At 48.1% G+C, this 23424-nt stretch overlaps 1 protein-coding gene across 1 annotated transcript; it reads left to right on the top strand.

Annotated features, from left to right (window-relative positions):
- The first annotated feature begins 335 nt into the window (after positions 1-335).
- Positions 336-15072, top strand: Slc22a14 (solute carrier family 22 member 14). The gene is given in 10 exon segments (XM_055601550.1): positions 336-848; positions 1807-1910; positions 2105-2259; positions 3093-3261; positions 10478-10598; positions 10833-10927; positions 11170-11384; positions 12647-12755; positions 14111-14311; positions 14856-15072. Coding segments are annotated over 10 exon segments (1899 nt in total).
- The last annotated feature ends 8352 nt before the right edge of the window (positions 15073-23424 follow it).

Genomic DNA, 23424 nt, shown 5'->3' with positions numbered 1-23424 from the left:
TATTTGTTGACTTGTTTGAAGGAGGGGTCCCTGGAGTCCTCGGCTACCTTTGAAGTCCCAGGGATGCTTCAAGTGTGTGAGTGCCTTGTTGTGAGGAAGCTGCCAGAGAGCTCCTGACCTCTAAGACATCCAAAAGGTCCACTGCACTAAAACTACGATGGCTGGGCCAGAAGGAATGAATTGAACAAACTAGTGGACTTTAGAAGGAAAGGAAGGGGCCATGAACTCCACATTGATCCAAGGCAGAGGGTGTTTTCTGTCCATTGGTTCCCATCCTGGGATCTGATGGAGGGAAACGGTGACAGGGGACTGAACTGCATCTTTTCTCTGAACAGATGGAAGAGGAACAGGACATCAAGCCTGTGCCCTCATCCCAGAGTTCTAAGAACACACAGCAGCACGACACCCGCCATTCTTCCCAGGGCTGGTCCTTGGATATGCTGTTACGCAGATTGAAGGCCGTCGATGCCAAGAGGGATGACAAGCTGGCCAGCATTCTGGATGCCGTGGGGGTGTTTGGCACATTCCAATGGAGGCTGGTGGCTCTCACCTTCATCCCCAGCATGCTGTCAACCTTCTTCCTGCTTTCTGATTACTTCATGGTGACAGCCCAGACGCCCTATTGTAACACCAGCTGGATCCTGGCAGTGGGCCCTAATCTCTCCGAGGCTGAGCAGCTGAACCTCACCGTGCCCCGAGCACCCAATGGCAGTTTCCTGACATGCCTCAGTTACATACCTGTGTCATGGGATCTAGACTCGATCATCCATTTTGGTCTCAATTACACCGAAAAATGCAAAAACGGGTGGATTTATCCTTACGCCACGAGGCGCTCTCTCATCAATGAGGTAGGCCTCTGTCCTGTGTCTGTGTATCACACAAGAGGTGGCAGAGACAGGTAGCGATTGGCCTTGAGCACCCTCTGCAGGAGCGCACCGGGGGAGGAAACTAGGGTTCTTGATCCCCATCCCTGGGCCCTGCCTTTCTTAGCACTCTAGGAAGCTAGAGTGCATTTTGGCTTAGAGCCAGGCTTGCCACCTGTCCAGAGAACTGCTGTTCAGGTTGTGGCTCTTGTCTTCTGTTCTAGGGAAGACCCTAACGCTGAGGCACCTGGGGGATGGGCCAACAAGCCGCTGTATGTAACCCTTGTCCAGCATCTTGCAGACCTGGGCTGAGGCAGCAGAGTCTTGGGATGTGGGACATGGGTCAGCAGGCGACCACAGAAAGAATGCATAGATGTCAGAGATGGACGAAAGAAAGCGCGTGGTGGGCATGTCTCACAGGGCTTCGTACCCTGAGTGGAGGTTTCTGCCTTTTCCAGCATGGATCTGTCCACGGGAAGCCGTATGGACAGCAGGATCAATATTTGTGGCTGTGCTTAATAAGCTCTCAACCCACGTCTCTGCCTCCTTTCTCCAGGTTTTGCTTCAAGGCCTACCCGGTGTTGGAGAAGGTCCCTGGGGTGACAGAATGAGATACTTTACATAAAACTCCCTTCCCCTGGGTGCCATCTGCCTAAGGCGGCAGTTCTCAAGCTGTGGGTCAGGACCCTGCACAGGGTTTGCATATCAGGTGTCCTGCCTATCAGATATTTATGTTCCAATCTGTAACACTAGCGAAATGACAGTTATGACGTAGCAACAAGATAACTTTATGTTTGCGGTCACCACAACACAAAAACTGTATAAAGAGTCCGTCCCAGCACTAGGAAGGATGAGAACTGCTGGTCTGGGCCACACTCAGTCTCTGTCCCCCAAAGGCAGGCTCTGTGTGGAGGCTGGATCCGTGCTTTTGTCTCGCCTGCAGTTTGACCTGGTGTGCGGCAGTGAACCAAACATCGAAAACATGCAGACTGTCTTCCTGGCAGGCGTCCTGACAGGCTCTCTCCTCTTTGGGTTCCTAAGTGACAAGTGAGTCTCCTGGAGTTCCTGCTGACCCCTGGGGCGCTCTGCCTCCTCCTTGGGCATTCAGAGTCTCAAGCTAGGGGAGGAAAATGTGGGGATGCTTCAAAACCCAGGGGCAATGCAGGGCCTGGCCCAGGTGCACAACCATGGCTGGCCAGGGGGGTGCGGCCCTTGGTGGCATCTCCTCCTCACACCCACAGGCTGGGGCGCTACCCAACTATCCTGATGTCGCTTCTGGGACTCCTCATCTTTGGCTTTGGAACAGCCTTTGTGAACAGCTTTTACCAGTACCTTTTCTTCCGCTTCATTGTGGCCCAGGCGACCGTGGGCTATGTTATCTGCAGTGTCTCTCTAGGTAACTGGGTCTGGAGGGGCAACATGGGATGGAAACGGATACAACTTAAGAAGGACCAGGAGGCAGTTCGACCCGAGATGGACAGGCTAACATCAACCTATAGGGGAGGCAGCAGGCCACAGAGCTTAGTGGGGAAGGAGTGAGCAGCACCGTTCCCGGCTGTCTGAAGCCGCAAGGGAATCAGAGCGGAGTGCCAGCCCTTGCCCTCCCGAGGAGTCTCCTGTGCCCTGCATGCTCCCCTTCATGCTCCTCCTGTACCTTGAGCCCTGGCTGTGCTTTGCTCATTTCATCCTGAGCCTCAGAGAAGTTAGCCAACTTGTCCAGGGCCACACAGCAAGAAGGAGCTAGGGTCTCTTCTCAGGCCTGGGTAATGCTAGCACCTCCAACTCATATACACTCAGACCTAGAACCAAATGCCTGCAGTCCCCCATTTTCTCGGAGCTCTCTGACTCTCCTTCCTCTCAGTGAGAACCTGCCAGAGCACAGCCTTAGGCCACTGAGGTCAAAGTACCCCAAGACAAGTGGTTCCTTGTTTCAGCACATGTCAGACCACGAAAGATGCCCTGCGCAGGCCTCTCCTATGAGAGGCACTTGTTAGGCAGAAGTTTCAAGGGAGTGTCTGAGAGTAAAAAAGAAGGGAGGGTGTGTGTGGCTGAAGATAAAGGTAGGGCATCGGGGACAGCAGGAACCACTTAGAAGCAAGAGGTGTCTGAGGAAGCTCTGTCTACTCCGAACTGTGGAGAGCAGGGATCAGGCACATCAGCAGGCTGTGTGGAAGGCCAGCCCGGGGACTGTGAGCTGACCGCAGATTTCTTCCCACGTTCCCTGCACAGTTATGGAGTGGCTGGTGGACGAGCACCGGGCCCAAGCCGTCATTCTGCAGCACTGCTTCTTCACCATAGGGATCTTGTTCCTGTCGGGGTCCGCCTTCAAAATTGCCCACTGGAGGCTGCTCTTCCTGGTGGGTGGCACGCCTATGTTTCCCCTCATCTGCAACGTTTGGTGAGCAAGCCCGTTCCGGGCACACAAAGGGTGGGTCTCAGAGGTGGAGATGGAGGGGGGAACAGAGTGGGTGGGAGATGCGCGGCGTGAGAAGGAGCCACAGGTGTTCACCACCTCAGGGAAGAACCTGCAGGCGATGTCAGGGAGGTTCAGAAGAGCAGTAGGACTGACAGAGGTCCAAGGAAAGCAAAGGCCAGGGTTGAAGAGATGAGACTCAAACTTTTGGGGTGTCCTGGTCACCTTCTCGAGGTGAGGTCACTGGCGGAGAACCGGAAGCATGACCCATGAGTTGAAGCTGAGAAAGTGGAGTCCCCCAGGATCGCCCTTAGGGGAAAAGAGAAAGGAGCGTCTGCGGTCAGCCGAGGTGTGGTCAAGATATTTGCCATTTCTAAACTTAGGGAGCCACAGCCAGGAGTCTAAGAGGTGTGAGTTCTGAAGGCACAGCTCACGTGGGGAACCTTGGAGGAACAAGGCGGGAACAGCAGTGTCTGAGGAGAGAGGAGGCAAGGCTGAGGAGTTATGAGGGGGAAATGGAATTAAAGTCTCAGCATGCTCACCTTTCCCTTCTCCAACTCTCATGGGATCGGGAGGCAGAACAAGGGGTCCAGAGGGTGGAGCTAATGTACATGGGAAACATGGGTGAGGAGCTGGGGACCTGGGATTTGTACCCCAGCCTGCCTGGCTTTTTAAGCTCCCCGCGCCATACAGCAGGCACGTGCAAGAGGTGAAGTGACAGTTAGAACCGGGGTGGGAGTGGCCTGAGCCTTTCCAGCTCTGCAGAAAGCTGGGAGCAGCCTTGACAGTCCCCTGTCCCAGGGAGCGCGAGGGGCAGGTGGCTTGTGTCTGTCGTGTGTCCGGGAGAGCTTGACTGTAAGGAAATTTTTAAATGTAATTAATATGGGGATGGAAAGATGGAGGCGGTGGCTAAGTCGCCTGCCGTGCCAATGTGAGGACCTAAGTTTGGCCCCCAGCATCCATACGAAAAGCCAAGTGTTGGGATTGTACGCTTTTAAGCTTAGCACTGGGGAGACAAAGGCAGGAGGATTCCTGCAGCTCGATGCTCAGCCAATCCAGCATAATTGGTTAGTCCCAGGTCCCGGGTAGAGACCATTTCAAAAATTAAACTGGCTGGTTCCTGAGGCCCCAGCTTCTACATGTATGCACACACATTGCCACACATATAACCTGTGTACATGTGTATCTGCACACACATGAACAACCTCAACGCAAGTGTTACTAACACGGTATATAGTGCTAAAAAAAAAAAAAAAAAAAAAAAAAAAGGCCAGAAGGTTTCTGGTGACAAGTTCCCAGTTTCTTCTTTTTCAGCCTCTGGTTCTTTTCCCAGAATTCCTCTCAGAGTTCTTCCTCCTTCCTCCCGACTGTTGTGCATGCTTAAGAGTCATGCTGTCATTAGTGGAGCACAATTTTCTTCAGACACATCCCTTCAGCTAATCCTGCCCTGATAACTGACGATATCTTGCAAAGATCCCATCTCTTTCTGGCCACTCTTATTTGTAATAAATCTCATCTTGATGTCTAAGGATAGGAGCTGAGGCTGTACTTCAGTCCTGGAGAGTTTGTCTAGCATATGCGAGACTCCAGGTTCCATCACTGCGCTGGGAAAACAGTGGTTTCGGCATCGGCAGGCCTTGGTGGCATCTAAAGACCTGCACTCTTAACATTGTTAATGGTGATTCTGGGTCGCTGGCCACACTGTGGGACCAACTCTGTTGGGTGGTCATTTCCCCCACCCCGCCCCCACCCCCAAAGATCCCAAAGCCAAGTTCTACCTCTCAGACTCTCCAGTGAGTCTAGGGGCTGGAATTCTGGCCTTTAAAAAAAAAAGGCCCTTTTAACAATTATAATTACATTATTTCCTCTTCCCTGTTTTCTTGTCACTGTTTAAAGAACTTCCTCTATGTTCTCAGGTACTTCTGTAGTGGGGAACTTATAAGTGGCTGGTTTTTCCTTTTTTTTTTCTTCATTAATTTATTTAATCACCTGACAGCCTGATTGCAGCCCTCTTCCTCCTCTCCTCCCAGTCCCACCCTCACATCACCTCCTCTCATAACTCCCTTCTCTTTCTCCTCAGTGAAGGGGAGGCCGCCATGGGTACAAACCCACTCTGGCACATCGAGTCACAGCAGGACTAAGCACATTCTTTCCCACTGAGAACAGATGAGGCAGTCCAGCTATGGGGAAGGCATTCCAGGGCAGCCACAGAGTCAGAGACAGCCCTGCTCCCATTGTTAGGGGACTCACATGATGACCAAGCTGCACACCTGCTACATATGTGTGGGGGCCTAGGTCCAGTTCATGCCCCCATGAACTGTTAGTTGATTCTGTAGGTCTTCCTGTGGGGTCCTTGACCCCTCTGGCTCCCTCAATCCTTCCCTCCACTCTTCCACAAGACTCCCTGAGCTCCACCTATTGCTTGGCTGTGGGTCTCTGCGTCTATCTCCACCAGCTGCTGGATGAAGCCTCTCAGAAGACAGTTATGCTCGGCTCCTGTCTGCAAGTGTAGCAGAGTGTCATTAAAGCGACAGGAGCTGGCTCTCTCCCATGCGGTGGGTCTTAAGTTGTGCCAGTCATTGATTTGCCATTCTATCAATATCTGCTCCATCTTTATCCCTACAATTCTTGTAGGCAAGACAAATTTTGGGACAAAGGTTTTGTGGATGAGTTGGTGACCCCTTTCTTCATTGGAAGTCCCTCCTGGCTACAGGAGGTGGCCATTTCAGGCTCCATAGCCACCACTGCTAGGAGTCTCAGCCAGGTCACTCTCATAGGCTCTCAGGAGCCTCTCCCCTCCCAGGAATGCACCCACTAATTTCTGATCTCTCTCCCAGTACTCTCCTGAGCCCTCCGCTCCCTACACTTGATCCCCACACCCTGTTTCCCTCTCCACCCCCTTTCCCACCCAGTTTCCTTTCTCCGTCTACTTCAGATGTCTATTTTATTTCACATTCTAAGTGAGATTCACGCTTCCTCCCTTGGGTCCTCCTTGTTACCCAGCTTCTTTGGGTCTGTGAATTATTGTGGCTATCCTGCACTACATGGCTAATAATTCCTTATGAGTGCACGCCTTGTGTGTCTTTCTGGGCTTGGGTCACCTCACTCAGGATGATCTTTTCTAGTTCCATCCATTTCCTGCAAACTTCATGATGTCTTTATTTATAATAGCTGAGGAGTATTACATTGTGTCAATGTACCACCATTTTTTATCCACTCTTCAGCTGAGGGCTATCTAGGCTATTCCCAGTTTCTGGCTATTATGAATAAAGTTGATATGAACATAGTTGAGCAAGTATCCTTGTGGTATGGTGGAGCATCTTTTGGGTAGATGCCCAAGAGTGGTATAGCTGGGTCTTGAAGTATAACTATTCCCAGTTTTCTGAGAAAGCAACAAATTGGTTTCCAAAGTGTATAAGTTTACATTCCCACCAGCAATGGGGGACTATTCCCCTTGTTCCACATCCTCTCCAGCATGTGCTGTCACTTGAGTATTTGATCTTAGCCATTCTGACAGATATAAGATGGAATCGCAGAGTCATTTTTATTTGCATTTCTCTGATGGCTATGGAGGTTGAACATTTCTTTATGTTCTTCTCAACCATTAGAGATTCCTATGTTGAGGATTCTCTGTTTAACTCTGTACTCCATTTTTTAAATTTGTTGGTTTGTTGGTGTCTAATTTCTTGAGTTCATTATATATTTTGGACATTAGTCAGATGTAGGGTTGGTGAAGATCTTTTCACATTCTGTAGGCTGCCATTTTGTCCTATTGACAGTGTCCTTGGCCTTACAGAAGCTTTTCATTTTCATGAGGTCCCATTTGTTAATTGTTGATCTTAGTGCCTGAGCTGTTGGTGTTCTGTTCAGGAGGCTGAAGTTGAAGATGCTTTCTTTATTCTATTTTATGGTTTTGGCATCTTTGTAAAAAAAAAATAAAGTGTCTGTGGTGTGTGGGTTTATTTTGGTGTCTTCAGTTTTATTCCATTGTTCAACCTGTTTGTTTTTATGTCAATACCATGTGGCTTTTATTACTGTTGCTCTGTAGTTCAGCTTGAAATCAGGAATGGTGATATCTCCAGAAGTTCTTTGATTGTACAGTATTGTTTTAGCCATCTTGGATTTTTAATTTTTCCATATAAAATTGAGAATTGCTCTTTCAAGGTTGGTAAAGAATTGTGTTGGAATTTTGATGAGAATTGCATTGAATATGTGTATTGTTTTTTGTTAGATGGATTTTTTTTTTCCTTTGTCAATCCTACCGATTCGTGAGCATGGAAGATTTTTTCCATCTTCCTATATCTACTTCAATTTCTTTCTTCAAAGACTTGAAGTTCTTGTCATACAGGTCTTTCACATGCTTGGTTAGAGTCACACCAAGATATTTTATATTATATTATTTATGGATATTGTGACAGGTGTTGTTTCCCTAATTTCTTTTTCAGCCTGTTTATTGCTTATATATAAGAGGCTATTGATTTTTATTTTTATTTTTTTTTAGTTTGTATCCAGACACTTTGCTAAAGGTGTTTATCAGGTGTAGGAGTTTTCTGGTAGAATATCATATTATTTGTGAATAGCAATACTTTGACTTCTTCCTTCCAAATTTTCCTCCCCTTGATATCCTCTGGTTGTCTTATTGCTGTAGCCAGAACTTCATGTACTGTATTGAACAGATATGGATAGGGTGAGCAGCCTTGTCCTTTCCCTGATTTTAGTGGGATTGTTTTAGGTTTCTCTCCATTTAATTTGATGTTGGCTATAGGCTTGCTATATATTGCCTTTATTGTGTTTAGGTATGCACCTTGTATTCCTGATCTCTCCAAGACTTTTAACATGGAGTGTTGGATTGTGTCAAAGGCTTTTTCAGAATCTAATGAGAGGATCATGTGGGTTTTTTTTTTCTTTCAGTTTGTTTATATAGTGGGTTACATCGATGGATTTTCATATATTGAACCATCGCTGCATCCCTGGGATGAAGCCTACTTGATCATGGTAGATGATGTTTTTGATATGTTTTTTTGATTCAGTTTACAAGTATCAATGTTCATGAGAAAAACTGGTCTGAAATTCTTTTTCTTTGTTGTGTCTTTGTGCGGTTTAGGTATCAGGGTGACTGTGGCCTCATAGAATGAGTTTAGCAATGTTCCTTCTGTTGCTGTTTTGTGAAATAGTTTGAAGAGTATTGGTATTTGTTCTTCTCTGAGTGTGGCATCAAGTCCAGGTTGGAGGTAGTTGGTTGCCTCTGTAACTGCTGTGCCATGCCGATAAACAGGGCTCAGAGCATGTGGTACTTTCAGCATTAGAGACTAACCATCCTGTTTTGGTATGCATATGGTAGAGTTAATAGCCTTTATGGTTTATGAGGCTTCAGAGACCTCCCTGGGCAGAGCAGTGGCACACCCTTCTGTATTTAAGGTTGGGACAACTCGCAGAACTATCTTCTATCTCCTCATTAGCCTATCCTTCCCTTTAGTTTCAACGTTCTGAATCTCAGAAGGGGCTTTTCAGTAAAGATTTCATTTGTAATCTTTCCCTTATGATGTCTCAAGACATTAAACAGCAATAACAAAATGCCAAGCCAGCATTTCCATCTACCTTCCCCCTTGTTTAATTTACCTGCCAAATCATGGTCTTTTGTAAAGGACAACACTCACACATGTCCTCGCCTTTGTAGCACCTCCATTTGTGATAGGCAGGTTCCCTGTAAGCAGGCAGCTTTGTCTTGTGACCCATAGCAACAGACATGCAACTGCCTCCATGTTCCAACGGCTCTTGTGTGTATGTGCTACTTTCAGGGATTACATGTTTTCTAGTCCATTAGCCTCTTGGGAGACATCTCTGTGTGCATTTGGTAGACCGCATTTACCAAGGAAGAAATGCAGCCCGTACCACATGGAGCAAGATGGCCATCCCAGAATTTCTTCCAAGAATGTTATACCTGAGTCATCTTTGCTGTTTTTGTAAAATGTGTGTGTGTGTGTGTGTGTGTGTGCGCGCGCGCGTGCACGCGCACACACACGCATTTCCATGTGTGAAGGTATCTACAGAAGGTAGAAAGAAAGGCAGATGCCCTGGAGTTGGAGCTACAGGGTATTGTGGGCCACCTGAGGTGGGCTCTCGAAGCTGAACCTGAGTCCTCGGTCAAAGCAGTATACCCTTTTACCCCCTGAACCATCTCTACAGCCCTCTAATGTTTGTTGCTGTTTTCTTTTATTGAAAATTGATTTTTTCTCACATAATATATGCTTTTTAAAAAAACCAAGTCTTGCTTTGTAGTCTAAACTGGCCAACTTCTCGTATGCAGTCTAGACTGACCCCAAATTTGCAACACTCCTCCTGTCTCAGTCTTCCAAATGCTGTGTTTCCAGGCGTATACCGCCATGCCCACCTCCCATCTTTGCTTCCTTCAAGTCCCTGTGGCACAAGAGCCAACTACTGTATACTTTCCCTAGAGCTATAAGATATTAATTCACCCCCAGGTATGAGAAGACCAGCAAACCAAAGATTCATCAAGTCTAGTTTGGCGAATACATGAGCTTATTGCCATTCTTTACACTCTCAGAGGCAGGCCTCTTGTAGACAGGTGCTTTACCAAGTACCCAAGCCCTTGGTCAGTTTTTAAAAAATGTCACATCTTTTACATGCCTCAGCATTTCTCAGACCCCTCTGCTGTAAAGCAGTGGGTAGAAGGGAGCAGTACTGGAACATTTAACAACCTATTGCCACTTTCAGGGTTAACTGTTGCAGGCTTCGTTCTTTTCATCTTGTTGCTACAATTGCGTGCCAAGCATGCTTGCGCAGCATTGCCATAGCTGTACAGCTTCATGGTCATGCCAAGCCTGAAGGAAATAGCTACACTCTAGTTCTCACAGAGTGGGCATGAAGGTTGATGCTCAGGCATGCCCTTGAGCTAGGAAAGAAGAGCTTAGAGGTGATTAGAGGTAGTGAAAGAGAGCACAGGGCAAATGGACCAAGTGGCTGAGTACTACCTCTGAGCAGCAGTGCAGGCTGTGGGATCGAGGTGAGACGGGTTGGCTGCCATGCTGGAGCAGAGGCCATCTTGAGGTTGGTGGTACCCTTCAGGGTCCCTTGGGCACATGCTGATATGGATGGCCACAGGTGAGGCATCTCAGCTGGAGAGCCACTGGTCTCTGGGGAATCCCGGAATTTTGGGGTAAGACAGAGATGGATCACACAGGGTTCTCCGAGAATCCCCACGGTGGCTGATGGTGAAAGGGAAGGTGGAAGAGGCCAAGGAGGTGTTGTGCTATGCAGCTAAGGTGAACAAGAAGACCATTCCTTCAAATCTACTGAACGAGGTAAGGGACCAGGCCAGAGTGAGGCTAGGGCTGGAGACCGTGGAAAACTCTTCCCTTACCCTTTCAGTGGGACCTCAGTCTACTGCTTCAGAATGATGACAACAAAACTAAGCCTTGCCAGGGCAAGGTTGGGAAGTGTCTGGCCCTGGGGGGAGGCACAGGCCTCGCTCTGTGCATGTGGGCAGAGAACAAGCTTGGGATCTCTCTGCTCTGGCTGGTCTTGCTGTCCTGTAGCTGCAGCTGAAGGGAAAGGTGAAGAAGGCCTCCATTCTGGACTTCTACACCAACCAGAACCTCTTCCGGGTGGTCTTGGCCATGGCCTGCTCATGGTGAGTATCTGGGGGTGGCATGGAGTTTGTGTCTTCCAGTCTTTGTGTTCTTCCTGCCTGACACCTCTTTGCCTATGGCCTCAACCCTGCCACCCAATCCTCCCTCCCTCCTCTCCCCCTCCTCTTCTTTCTCTTCCCTCCTCTTCCTCTTCTCTTGTCTCTCCTCCCCTCTCTGTTCCTTCTTCCTTCTCTCCATCCTCCTCCTCCTCTCTCTCCCTTGCTCTCCCATGGTTTTACCCCAGGTTTACTGTCAGTTACATCTACTTCACACTGAGCCTCAAGATGAAAGATTCTGGGGTCGACCTGTACTACAGACAAGTGATACCCAGCATTATGGAGATGCCAGCCCGGCTGTGTTGCATTGTTTTATTGGAGAATTTTGGCAGGAAGTGGAGCCTATACCTGAGTCTCATCCTAGCTACCATTGCGTGTGTGTTTCTCCTTTTCCTCCCTCAAGGTACAGCATGCAAGGAAGGCAGTCTCCAGACCTCTCACTTCTTCAAGGCTTTCCTAGCTTCTCTGGTCTTGGCCAGCCAGCTAAGCATGCAGGAACTGGCTTCTTGCATATGCTATCTGTCCTCCCTTAGGGCCCAGCCCCTAAGTCATACCACATTCAGAGACCTGAGAGAGGAACTCATGCCAAAAAAAAAAAAAAAAAAAAAAAACAACTATCCTTGAGTGTGAGGGCTGACAGCCTCTGCGACCCTATTCCAAACCTCACCAGAAGCAGGTCTAGTGGCTAAATGAGAGGAAATGGTGACAAAACTCTTTTCTAAAAAAATGTGCTCTCTAGGCCTTGCCTCTCACCTGCAGCCTTTGATTAGCAAGTATTCACTGTTTTCGGTGCCATTTATGATAATGTAGTCATTGAAAATTGGTATAGTAGTGACCTGGACCTGTGGCTATAGTGCTCAGAGGCCTTTCTCAGGGACTCACTGCCTGGATCCTGGTACTCAGCATTATTTCAGCATTCCAAAGATCCCTGGGCAATGAACAGTGCGTAGGCTGGAGTGCACAGAGCCATGGCCCAGCCATGACCAGTGCCCACTAAGGAAGGCTACAATGCACATCCACCCGAAGGAGTCCCCTTCTTCCTCCTGATGTGGCCCTCAGCACCTCCCAGGTGCTCATAGATACTAAGTCGCTACGACAAAGCGAAGAAGTTTTTCTGGGCTCCTGCAGCTCGCCGCCCATCGCCGGCGCTGTTGCTGTTGTAAAGCAGAGCACGAATCAAGCCGACATGTCTACAGATCTCACATGTGGGCAAGAAACTGGGAGATAAAAGGCCTGAGGGTTGTCGACATAGCTCAGTTGGTGGAGGGATTGCTGCATACCCAGGAGAACCTGGCTTTGGGTTCCCTGCACTCATGTAAAAATCCCAGCAGGACAGCACACACCACAGAGTGCATCGTGGGGCGAAAGAGGCAGGGGGATCTCTGGGTTTTGCTGCCCGGTCACTGCTGAATCAGTGAGTTCCTGGTTCAGTGAGACCCCCCCCCCCCAAAAAAAAAAAAAAGGGTTTGGCCAGCCCCAAGCCCTGTCCAAGTTCAGGACTGTCTGGATCCATGCAGATCAACTCTCCTCTGGATGAATGTGTGAGTCTGTTGGCTAGGTGACCAAATGAGGGGTGTGCCAGCCTTTGATGAGGGGCTGAGAGAAGGCTGGAGGGCCCTGAAGGTGGGGTGGTCCAAGACTCAGGGCTGTGCTGTCTTCACTCAGAGCTCAAGTCAACGATAATCCTGGTGCTCGTGCTGGGAGAGTTTAGCCTGGCCGCCACCATCACCGTGTTCTTCATCTATACTGCCGAACTCCTCCCCACTGTCCTCAGGTACGAGTCTGCTGGGCCAGTGGGGAACGGCGGGATGGGACAGTGACAGACTGAGCACTTGATTTGCCAGGAAGCAACTATAGCGTTGAACATGGTTTGCCTGGATTGTATCACTCAACTCTCCCCAACAGACAAAAAAGACAAACCCCAGATGCCATGGCTGGCCCTTTTTCAGTTGACAAAGTTGAAGGCATGGAAAGCTCTTGCTCTAGGCCATACATAGCAAGCAGCAGAGTTGAAGTTTAGACTAAGGAACAGCTTAGTTTCTTTTCCCGTCACTGTGATGAAATACCGTGACAAGAGCGACTTCAGGGAAAAGGAGTTTATCCTGCTTGCGGTTGAAGGGAGCAGATGATCATGGGGCAGCTGCAGAAGGATTTGATTCAGCTGACCGCGCCACACCACAGTCAGGACTCGGCAGTGTGCGCATGCGCTGCTCACTGTCCTTCTCCGCTTGCACAGTCGAGGGTCCCGGCCGAGGGAACGGTGGCCCCACACTGGGAGAGCCTTCCCATGTCAGTTAACCTGACCCCTTACCATCATGTTTAGAGGCCAGCCTCCCAGGTGCTTCTAGATTTTGTCAGGTTGACAAAGAATAAGAACCAAAACACAGGGTCTGACTCCAGTCTCTGCCCTGCACCATGCCCAGGTTTGCTTTCTATTGCTGTGATAGGCAGCATGAATCACAGCAACTTGGGGAGGAGAGTTTGTTTCACCTTCCAGCTTACCTGCGTGAAGGGAAGTCGGCACAGGGACCTGGGATTAAACTCGAAACCATGGCGAAATGCTGCTTACTGGCATGTTCCTCATGGTTTGCCCTGCTTGCTTTCCCGTAACTCCCCACAGGTGGCGCTGCACAGTCATGTGGGCCCTCCCATGTCAATCATCAACCAAGGAAATGTCCCGAGACTTGCCCACAGGCCAAGTTCTGATGGGGACATTTGCTCAGCTGAGGTCCTCTCTTCCCAAATGACTCTAACTGTACCAGGTTGACAAAACTAAGCAGCTCATACCAGATGCCTGGGATGTATTTGGGTGTGCCCCTTCCCCCACAGAGGTCCTGGTGATAGCAGTGCTATTGCTCCGGCTTCTGGCCTGCATCTTTGATCACATGAGCACATACTGTTGCAGGACATGTGTGACTAGTGTCTCTCTCACTCCCAGTCCCCGAGAAGGGAATCCAGGAGAAGCAGCAAGCTCTCAGGTCAATGACAGACTAGGGTCTACAAGGTCAAATGCTGGGCTGCAGATGGGTGAACAGCAGAGTGTGTGGTTTTCAGCAGCTTCTCCATTCCACTGCTCCCAGCCTCTCAGCCCGAGAGGTCTTCTAAAGCAATTCTCAACCTCACTTTCAGATCAACGGGTCTGGGAATGGTGTCTCTGTCTTGGGCAGCTGGGGCCATCTCGTCGCTGGCCATCTTCAAACAGATCCAATCCCAGCTGCCCATCTTCTTCTGCTGTCTTTCCTGTGTCTTGGCCTTGTGCTTCTTCTCTCTGGTGCCAGAAACAGAGAACCAGCCTCTTCGTGACAGCATAGAGTACAGTTCAAGGTAGACGTGCAGTGACTCCTTGTCTCACGCTCTGGGCATTTAGAGTACGCCAGACACTGTCCCATCCTGATGACAAGAGGGCCTGTGGCGTGAGGGTTTCCCTCTTCAAAGCTGTCTCCCCACATGCCTGGGTCCAGCTTAGGCTTCGCCAGCTCTGTCCCTCCGCTTGGCTTTCCTTGCCTATAGAGCCTATCTTTGTCCTGCCTTGTATGCCTATCTGGACTGAGGCATTGTCCCTGGAGATGAGAAAACTGAGGTAAATTCATGCAGTAGTAGATTGCCTTCTCCCAAAGGGTTTTTGAGAAGATTAAGCCCACACTGTAAGAGGTCCAGCATGTGGCATTATGTGGGAAAAGCTAGTGACAGAGATGGTGGGACACACTCCAAAGTTACAGGAAAGAGAGGGGTTGGGAAACGGAGTCAGTCTGATCCTGAAGCCAGGGCTCCTCCTGGACCCATGACCAAGCTTTGCTGGGCAACTAGAACAGCAGGAAGGGTCCCCCTGTCTCGGAAGAAGTCACGATTGAAGGCATCTCCTGATTTTTCTCAGCACCCACAAGGATTCTGTCGAACTCAAGAAAAGAAGCAAGGATGTTGGCACAGTGATGCTCTCTGACTGGTCCATGTCTGATATGTGCGATGTGGTAAAGGATACTGCCGTCAACACGACGACTCCAGAATCAGAAGCAGGTTCTTCAACACAGCCTTTGAAAAACTCAGCCTCAGGGAATTGCCCTGTCCAGCAACCTGAGGACCAGGTTCCCTAAAACATTTTGGATTGGAGTCTAGTGAGTGAGTGTGGGGCCTCTAATTCTAAACCCAGTCTGGCATGTGGACAGAATCTGTCCTTCTCTAAGGCCCTCCAAAATAGTCCCCTCTGAAGGAGGAGCTAACTTGTCATTCATTCCAATAAAATATCATGTTGGTCTTGATATGGTTAGGTCAAGGGTGGCTGTGTCATGGCAACCAAGAGGCTGCGGCTAGATGGGCATGGGGTGGTGGTCAATACACAAGCAAGGCTTTTCAGGATCTTCAGCTAAATTCTCAGGGATTCTCTGGATGGAGTGGGGGTGGGGTGGGAAATGTCTCTGAGGTCCAGAGATGGAACAAGGGTCCTAATCTTATCTTCTAGCCCAGCTATCAGCTCAAGCCAGACCAAGGACAGAATCATCAGGGTTTAGATGAAAGGTGAAAGATTAATAGGAATTTCTCTCATGATTTGGGGCGTTCCCACTCTTCTCCTTGATATTCCAAATCAGCATGGCTCTGAAGATTACCCATTTCAGGCTTTATGCTGGGAGAGGCCCTCTTGATAGCTCCAGTGAAGCTGACTGCTGACTTCTACCACTCCAAGAAAAAGTCCCTGGGATATTTGGTCAACCTGACACCATATAGACTCATCAGGGAGTGGGTCTCTGGGCATGCCTCCTGGGGTTATCTTCATCAGTCTAGTTGAGGTATATTGTACCATTCCTTGAGTTGGGTCCTGGATTGCACAAAAAGAGGAACATTAGGTGAGAAGTGACCATTGCGTTTCCATCCCTTTCTCTTGTCTTAAGGTCTCCACCATGATAAACTGTAACCCTTTAAGTTGTTTTTGTAATTAAATTATTTTTATCACAGTGAATGGAAAGTAACTTTCCTACTTAGTCAATTTGACACTGCCTAGAGTTGTCTGAAAGGAAAACCTCCATCTGGGAATTGCTTAGATCAGATTGGTCTGTGGGCATGTCCGTGAAGATTGTCTTGATTATGAATTGGTGGAGGAGGGCCCAGTCTCCATGTCACCCCTGGGTACTGGGTGTATGTAAAGCTAAGCTTGAGCCAGGGAGTGAGCCATGCTGGATGGTGACTTAGAAGTATAAGCCAAATAAATCTCTTCTTTATCAAGTTGATTTTGATTGAGAGTCAATGCCTGCTTCATGGTCTACACTCCTGCCCATTTTGGTTGAAGATCATGAATTTTTAAAAAGATTTTATTTATTTATTATGTATACAGTGTTCCGTCTGCATGTACACCTGCAGGCCAGAAGAGGGCAGCAGATCTCATTATAGATGGTTATGAGCCAAGCCACCATGTTCTTGCTGGGAATTGAGCTCAGCACCTCTGGAAGAACAGCCAGTGTTCTTAACCTCTGAGCCATCTCTCCAGCCCCAAGATCATGAACTTTTAAAGAGTAAGCTTTCATATAACTCTAGGAGCTGTGCAATGATTTAAAAAAAAAAAAAAAAAGCCTTCTGTTTTCACGAAGGCAAGACAGGTTTTTACACACCACTGAAGGCAGGACAGGCTCTTAAACAGGTTATTACCCAAGATGTCTTAGTGTAGTCAGTGTATGAACTGATACATTGTCAGTAAGTTCTATCTTCCACAAGTCTCATGATTCTGTGATAGAACAAACAGTATTGAACACGTTCACCAGTGGGCTGACTCTGTGTGTCCATGGACACAAGGAGTGCTGCAGACACCTGTGGATGCCAGAGCTCATTTTCCTTGTCACTGGCTACTGGATCTGTGGACTCATCTCATAGGTACTTTTTAGGGCCTGGTATATATCTACTACTTCCAAGGTGTTAGCCCAAAAGTTACCCCAGCTTCTCCTAAACTGTCACCTTCCCATCCTACTCCTTACACAAGATGCTGCTGACAAACGATCAAAGAAGACGAGGTCATGTCGGAACACTGCTGGACTTACCGTGAGTGCTAAGACCCCAGAACTTGGCATCCCCACTAAAGATGCCCTGAGCTATATTCTTGTCTTGGAAGAAGCCAGGGCAGAATCTAGTCATAGAAATCATCAAAACAGTACACACTCATGGAGCTTCCTAGAGAAAATGAACTTGCAAGCAAAAATTACTGCGAAGGTGAAAAAAGAAAAAAGAAGAAGAGAACAAGCAAGAAATAGAGAGTTGAGTCTCAGTGAAGCAATGATGAACCTTCCTAAAAGGGAAAATAGAATATAGTGTTACAAAGAGACAGAGCAGAAACTAGGATAGGATTAAACAGGGAGGTAGATGAAAAAGAAGGGTAAAGGAGGGAATGTGGGTAGGAACAGCTAACAGGGCATTTAAAAAACTATGTAGACACTTAGTACAGTAGAAGCTTCCTAAAATGCGTAAGTGGAAGCAAACCTTTTACACCACCAAATAAAACTTCCAATACCAGGAAGTGGCTACATCTTGCGAGTTGTTGGCCAAAGGGACCCCATGGAAACGTTAAATACCACAGGCTATTGCCAAGGCTATTTCTTACTCTTAGTAACCTGATGGATAAGACACTAAGACAAGCTTTACTTAGTCATTGAACACGGGGAAGCTGAGCTGATGCCCAGCTAGAAGCTTCCTCCCTGCTAGTGTTCATGGTGCTGGAAAATACTCTGAACGTTACCAGAGTAGAAAAGTCTCATCAAACTTCCACCTACAAACCCTAAAACTTACAAGAGCAACCTCCCTGCTAGTGCACAGTGGTAAGATCATTCTAGAAGTTACCAACCACTCTCTTGATTGGATTCAAGGTCCATGAACTGGAGCCCAGAACTGACACTGCTAATGTGGCCAAGAATCAGACTAGATAAGTCACGAGCCTAAGAAAAACCTAATACTATTATTCTACTAAAGGAAATTGCAATAAAATAACTCACAATGGCATATTGGTATATCACATAGATCCGTGTCTCACTCAGCCCTCATCAGAGAGGCCTTTTCTCAGGAACAGAATTAACACAGAGATCCACACCTCGACAGTGTGCAGAGGGTGAGACTTTTGAACACTCAGTCCTAAATGAGATGCTTTCATTAAACCCCTTCCCCTTAAGGCTAAGGGGCCTAAGCTGAAGAGGAGGTAGAAATATAAGAGCCAGAGGTTACATACAGATGTCTCCAGGGAACCCACATCCTCCAGATACAACAGGACCGATGCTTACATGAACGCAGACCATGGCAACAAGCACCAGACCTGGACAGGTTAAGACACAAAAGGTGAATGGAGTTAATCTGAGCTGCCACCCTAACTAATAAGCCCCCTAACCAACAAAGGGAAAATCAGTTTTCTTCAGCAGAATCTCATTTGGGTATACCAGCTTCACTTCAGGGCAGATCTTAGGCCCTGAAGTACTTGGCCAGCACAAAATGGACTCAGCAGTATTTGGACTTTTGGTTTCATAATTTTGTCATGTCATTTTTTTTTTCTTATTGGTCTTTTGCTTTTTTGTGTGTGGGTTTTGTGTGTTTCTTGCTTTTGCTTCTTCGTGTCTTGTTTGCTTTGTTTTTTGAAATAGAAAGAACAACATAAAATTGAGCAGGTAAGGAAGTGGGGAGGATGGGGGGGAATTGAGAAAGGGGAAAAACAATCAGAATATGTTGTATTAATTTTTTTCGATTAAGGAATTTCATTAGAAATATTCAAAGTGGGGACTGGAGAGATGGCTCAGAGGTTAAGAATACTCGCTGTTCTTCCAAAGGTCCTGAGTTCAATTCCTAGCAACTACATGGTGGCTCACAACCATCTATAGTAAGATCTGGTGTGCAGGCAGAATGTTGTATAAGTAGTAAATAAATCTTTAAAAAAATAAAAGAAGAAAGCTATTCAAAGTGAAATGATGTGACATGGGTGTCTGTTGCCTGCCTTTAGGACCCTTTCTTCCTACTGGGCTGCCTCATCTGGCCTTAACAGGAAGGAAGGTACCATTAGCAACTTGATATGCTGTGGCTGGGGATATCCAGGCAAGACCTGCTCCTTTCTCAAGAGAAATGGAGGAGGAGTGGATGGGATGGAGATGAGGGGGGTCCTGGGAGCAAGGGAGAGAGGAGAAACTCTAGTTGGGATTAAAAAAAAAAAAGACACAGGCTTAGAAAGGGACACCTATAAGTCCTAGAAATGTACACTGCAGAGACTTAAATAACCATGAAAGCAGCCAACACAGCCAGGGGAAAGGAGACTGTCTGAACACACTTTAGGGGTTGTCTCTTCTACAATACAGAATGATCCCTCTATATTTTTATCTCTGATATTATTTTATATCGTTCAGAATTTCAAATTGAAGAGTAACATAGCATGCCTATAATCTCAGCACATGGAGAGTGGATGCAGGAAGCTATGACCCGATGTGAACCGCATTCCAGGCCAGCCTAGGCTATAGAATGCAGCGGACCCTGTCCATAAAATAGAAAAGAACTGTACGTCATGCTTGCGTAGCTTGGTGTTCTTGTGGGACTCTTAACAGTGGGACTGGGGGCTGTCTCGGACTCCCTTGTCTGTTTTGGGGACCATTTTCCTCCTACTGTACTGTCCTTGTCCAGCCTTAGTCTTATGCATCTTGATAAGCCATGTTTGGTTGGCATTCCTGGGAGGCCCACTCTTCTCTGAAGGGAAATGGAGGAGTAGTAATCTTGGGGAGAGGGAGGTCAGGGGCAGGGACTGGGAGAACAGGAGGGAGGGGAAGCCAGTCAGAATGTAATCTATGAGAGAAGAATTAATAAAACATAATAAAATTATATATACAATTAAAAAGTAAGCTAAAACGGTAAATATAAAATTAAACTAAAAATTCTGAAAGAGGTATAGGGCTCACTGGGAACTCCATAAGTCACTGAGCATGTACTCCTGGAAAGGACTAAGGTGTCTCTGGGGCAACTCTAGCTGGTTATAAAAGAAGCAGGATGGCCACACTGCAGCACATCTTTGCTCATTCTCCATCAGGTGAGTAACATTTCAAGGCTCAAGTTTCTGAGATGTGTTTGGACATAGAAGCTGTGCAGAGAGAGAAGGGAGAGGAGCATGCAGCTAGGCCCTAGAAAGGAGTCCCCAAGGAAAGTGGGGTGGGTGGCAAGCCGTGAGGTAGCTGGGGATCCCTTGGGGAATGCCAGGAGTAATCTGGTAGGCCTAGTAAGCAGGTTGCCAGGCAGAACTCAGGGCAGCTGAGCACTGCCTCACCCTAACACCAAGGACACACAACCTCCAGGGCCCGCTGCCGATCCTGCTGACTGACAGGTGCTGTTAAGGCTCCCAGTGGTCCTCACAGTGTGGCCTGCACACCCAAAAGCCATCTCTGGTTCTCTGCACTCCCAGGCACGACAGAAAAATTCCTTTAAAGCAATAAAGAAGCTGACATCAAAGAGAGGTGTGGCTAGTGTAGACAAGGAAGCTGGGTGGCTGACAGGAAGGCCCGGTGGCCAGGAGAGAGGACCTTAACTGAATACTTTCTGCTTTGAGAGCCCTCTGGCAGCGTCATCACATGAAAACTTCCATGTTGTCCGCTATGGCTGTGACCTCCGGAAATCCTCTCAAATACCCATACATCTGAGTCACCTGATCCCTTTTATAGAGCAGTACACTGAGGTCCTACGAAGTGAGAAGATTGTAGAGTCTCAGCTTGGACTCTAAATTGGCAGTCAGACCCCACACACTCTCAAAGGGGGTCACAGGTAAGCTGGAATCCCGAAGGCTAGAGGACGGTCCGGTTGTGATGTGGGTGTCCTGGAGGTTCAGGACTCAGAATCTACGTGCACAGTCCGTAGCCTTTGAGTAACTCACAGAGTTCCTGCCCTTCTGATACCTCAAGTCCCCACACCTGCTGTCCCAAGTAAGACAAGAACACAGTAGACAGCAAAGGGCCAGCTGACTGGCTCTTGGCTACCCCAGTCTCCGCATGTAGACTTGGGTGATTTTCCAACTGGGACACAGGTGAAATCATACACTGCACATCAGCCAGGGCCTGGCTATGGGCTAGTAGCCACACCTGACAAGAAACAGGATCTAAGAGACAGCAGGGGCCCGAAGGACCTAGGCTGCTAGTCCCAGAGCCTTTCAGTGCCTACCTCAGCTGCCCATCTCCAGATGACTCTGGGTTGAGCACCAGTGCCCGGCCTTAAAGGCACTGCCAAGTTCAGAGCTGGGGCTATGTCCAGGTTTTCTTAAGAGCCTTAGAACAGAGCTGGAGAAAGATGGCTCAGCCAGTAAAGGCTAGGCTCACAACCATGAGTGTAAGATTCTTAGAACCTCCAGGAAGGCATGTCCCAACATGGCTGTGGTGTGCAGTCAGCCTAACTACTGAGTGCTCAGACCATGCTCTGCAGCAATCTTCTAGGCAGATGAATCCTGGTGAACGCCTGACAGGTTCCCCTAATTGCCTTATACATTTGCTGTCACCTTCTGCTGTGTCTCCGACTTCATCAAACAGCTGCTGAGCGCCAGGTATACTGGGAAAGGCTGGGGTGCCCCAGAGACTGGCGGTGAGGACAGATGGAAAAGCCTCACCTCACGGAGACACACAGGTACCCGAAGGACAGGAAGAGACCTCGCTGAAAGCCCAAGAGCTTAGAAAAGCAGAGCCCCAATTGTGAGGATGTGTTTAGAAGGGGACTGCTCTACCCGGGGACAGAACAGGTGGAGAAGAGGGAAGTCGGCAGGCAGGCTGAAGGAGGAGAGTCCAGGCGAGAAGCAGGGGGATGAGACTAGAAAGTCAGACGGGAGAAAGGCAGAGGAGCCCTTGAGCCCCAGACTAAGCGCTGATGTCTCATAGTCCCCAGAGCTGCTGCTTCCTGCCTCGTCAGTACTGCTATCAGTCCTGATTCCTGTGGCAGGGAGAGCAGAGGCCATGTCAGTTCACACCTGGAGAAGACCTACTGCTTCTTCATCATGGGGGGGGGGGCAAGATGACCAGGTTTTCCTGGGTTTCCCTACCCCCCAAAGGTCTGGAAATGAAATGGGCCCAGAGCTCAGGGTTGTGTAACAGGCCAAGGAAGGGAATCACAGTTCAGCATAGTTATTTGCTTGATATCTGAGGCCAGAGTCCACACTTTAACAAGGAAAGCAACAGGCTCACCGGGGTTGAGCTCAGGCTACAGAGAACCTTTGCCCTAGTCCAGGAGCCCTGGGTCCTTGGCTGTGGGCCCGGTAACGCACTAAATCTAAGGAGGGGAAAGGTTGGACCACAGGAGTAGTGGACCGAGCACTGTGCTCAGATCAGGGGACGCCCTAACAGCTGGAAACATGGAGTGCCTTAGAAATGGGGCTAGCTGCAGAGTGATGGCCCAAGGCTGGGTCATCTCACTCAGGGCAGGAAAATCCCTCCCTCAGCGCCCTGACAGCTGTAAGACCCAGACAGGACACGCTCTAGATGTCTGCTCTAGATGTCTCCTTGGGAAAAGGCCGCTGGAAGGTGGGCTCAAAGACCGTGGGGTCCAAGTATGTGAAGTCACCCGCATGCTGGCTTCGCTGTGCCGCCCGGATTTCTCGCTGAAGCACTCTGACCAGCTAAATCAGCTCAGACTGGTTGAGTGGGATTGCCCTTCCAGGTGACAGGGGAGTCTCCAGGGATTTAAAGAGCATGAAACTGGGTAGGTAAGGAGGAGTTGGGGGAGGGAAATAAATACGATCAAAATATATTATGCAAAAAGTTCAATTAAAAAGTCCAAGGGGTCAAAACATTAAATAGAAAGATCTGAGGGGCAAAATTAGGATATTACCAGTTTTAACTGATCTTAACGAAATGGCTTTCTTCATGGGTCTAGAAGTTCCTGGGCTTTAGACTGCATGAGAAAACCATTCAAAGTCTGTTTAAAGAACACTCTGGGGGTGAGGTTGCATTATTCTGAAGGAATGTTTCTTATCACATAAAAATATCTGGAATAAAAACAGTTAAAAGAAAAACAAGGTTTTCTTTCCCTTTAAAAAAAGAAAAAAACTAAAAGCCCAATAATGGAGAAAAAGTATACACAAAATTAAATGAATGTAAATAACAATTTAAAAAGAATTTAATAAATACAGCACTTGAAAGAGCTAACAGAATCAGTCTGTAGACAGGTGGATACAATTTTGAAACTGCACAATCTTGGCCAGTAAAGTGTCTACCCTATTAGCATGAGAACCTGAGTTGATTCCCAGCATTCATGTAGTAAGCAGGTATGTCATGGAGACATGAAGACATGGAGACATGGGGGCATAGGGGCATGGAGACATGGAGACATGGAGGCATGGGGGCATGGAGACATGGAGACATGGGGGCATAGGGGCATGGAGACATGGAGATGTAGAGACATGGAGACATGAAGGTGTGGAGACATGGAGACATGGGGGCATGGAGGCATGGAGACATGGAAACATAGGGGCATGGAGACAT

This window comes from Psammomys obesus, unplaced genomic scaffold, assembly GCF_907164565.1.
Source record: "Psammomys obesus unplaced genomic scaffold, mPsaObe1.curated_primary_1811, whole genome shotgun sequence".
Lineage (NCBI taxonomy): Eukaryota > Metazoa > Chordata > Mammalia > Rodentia > Muridae > Psammomys > Psammomys obesus.
Note: the sequence above shows the minus strand (reverse complement) of the source record. Positions and strands in the feature narration are given on the sequence as shown.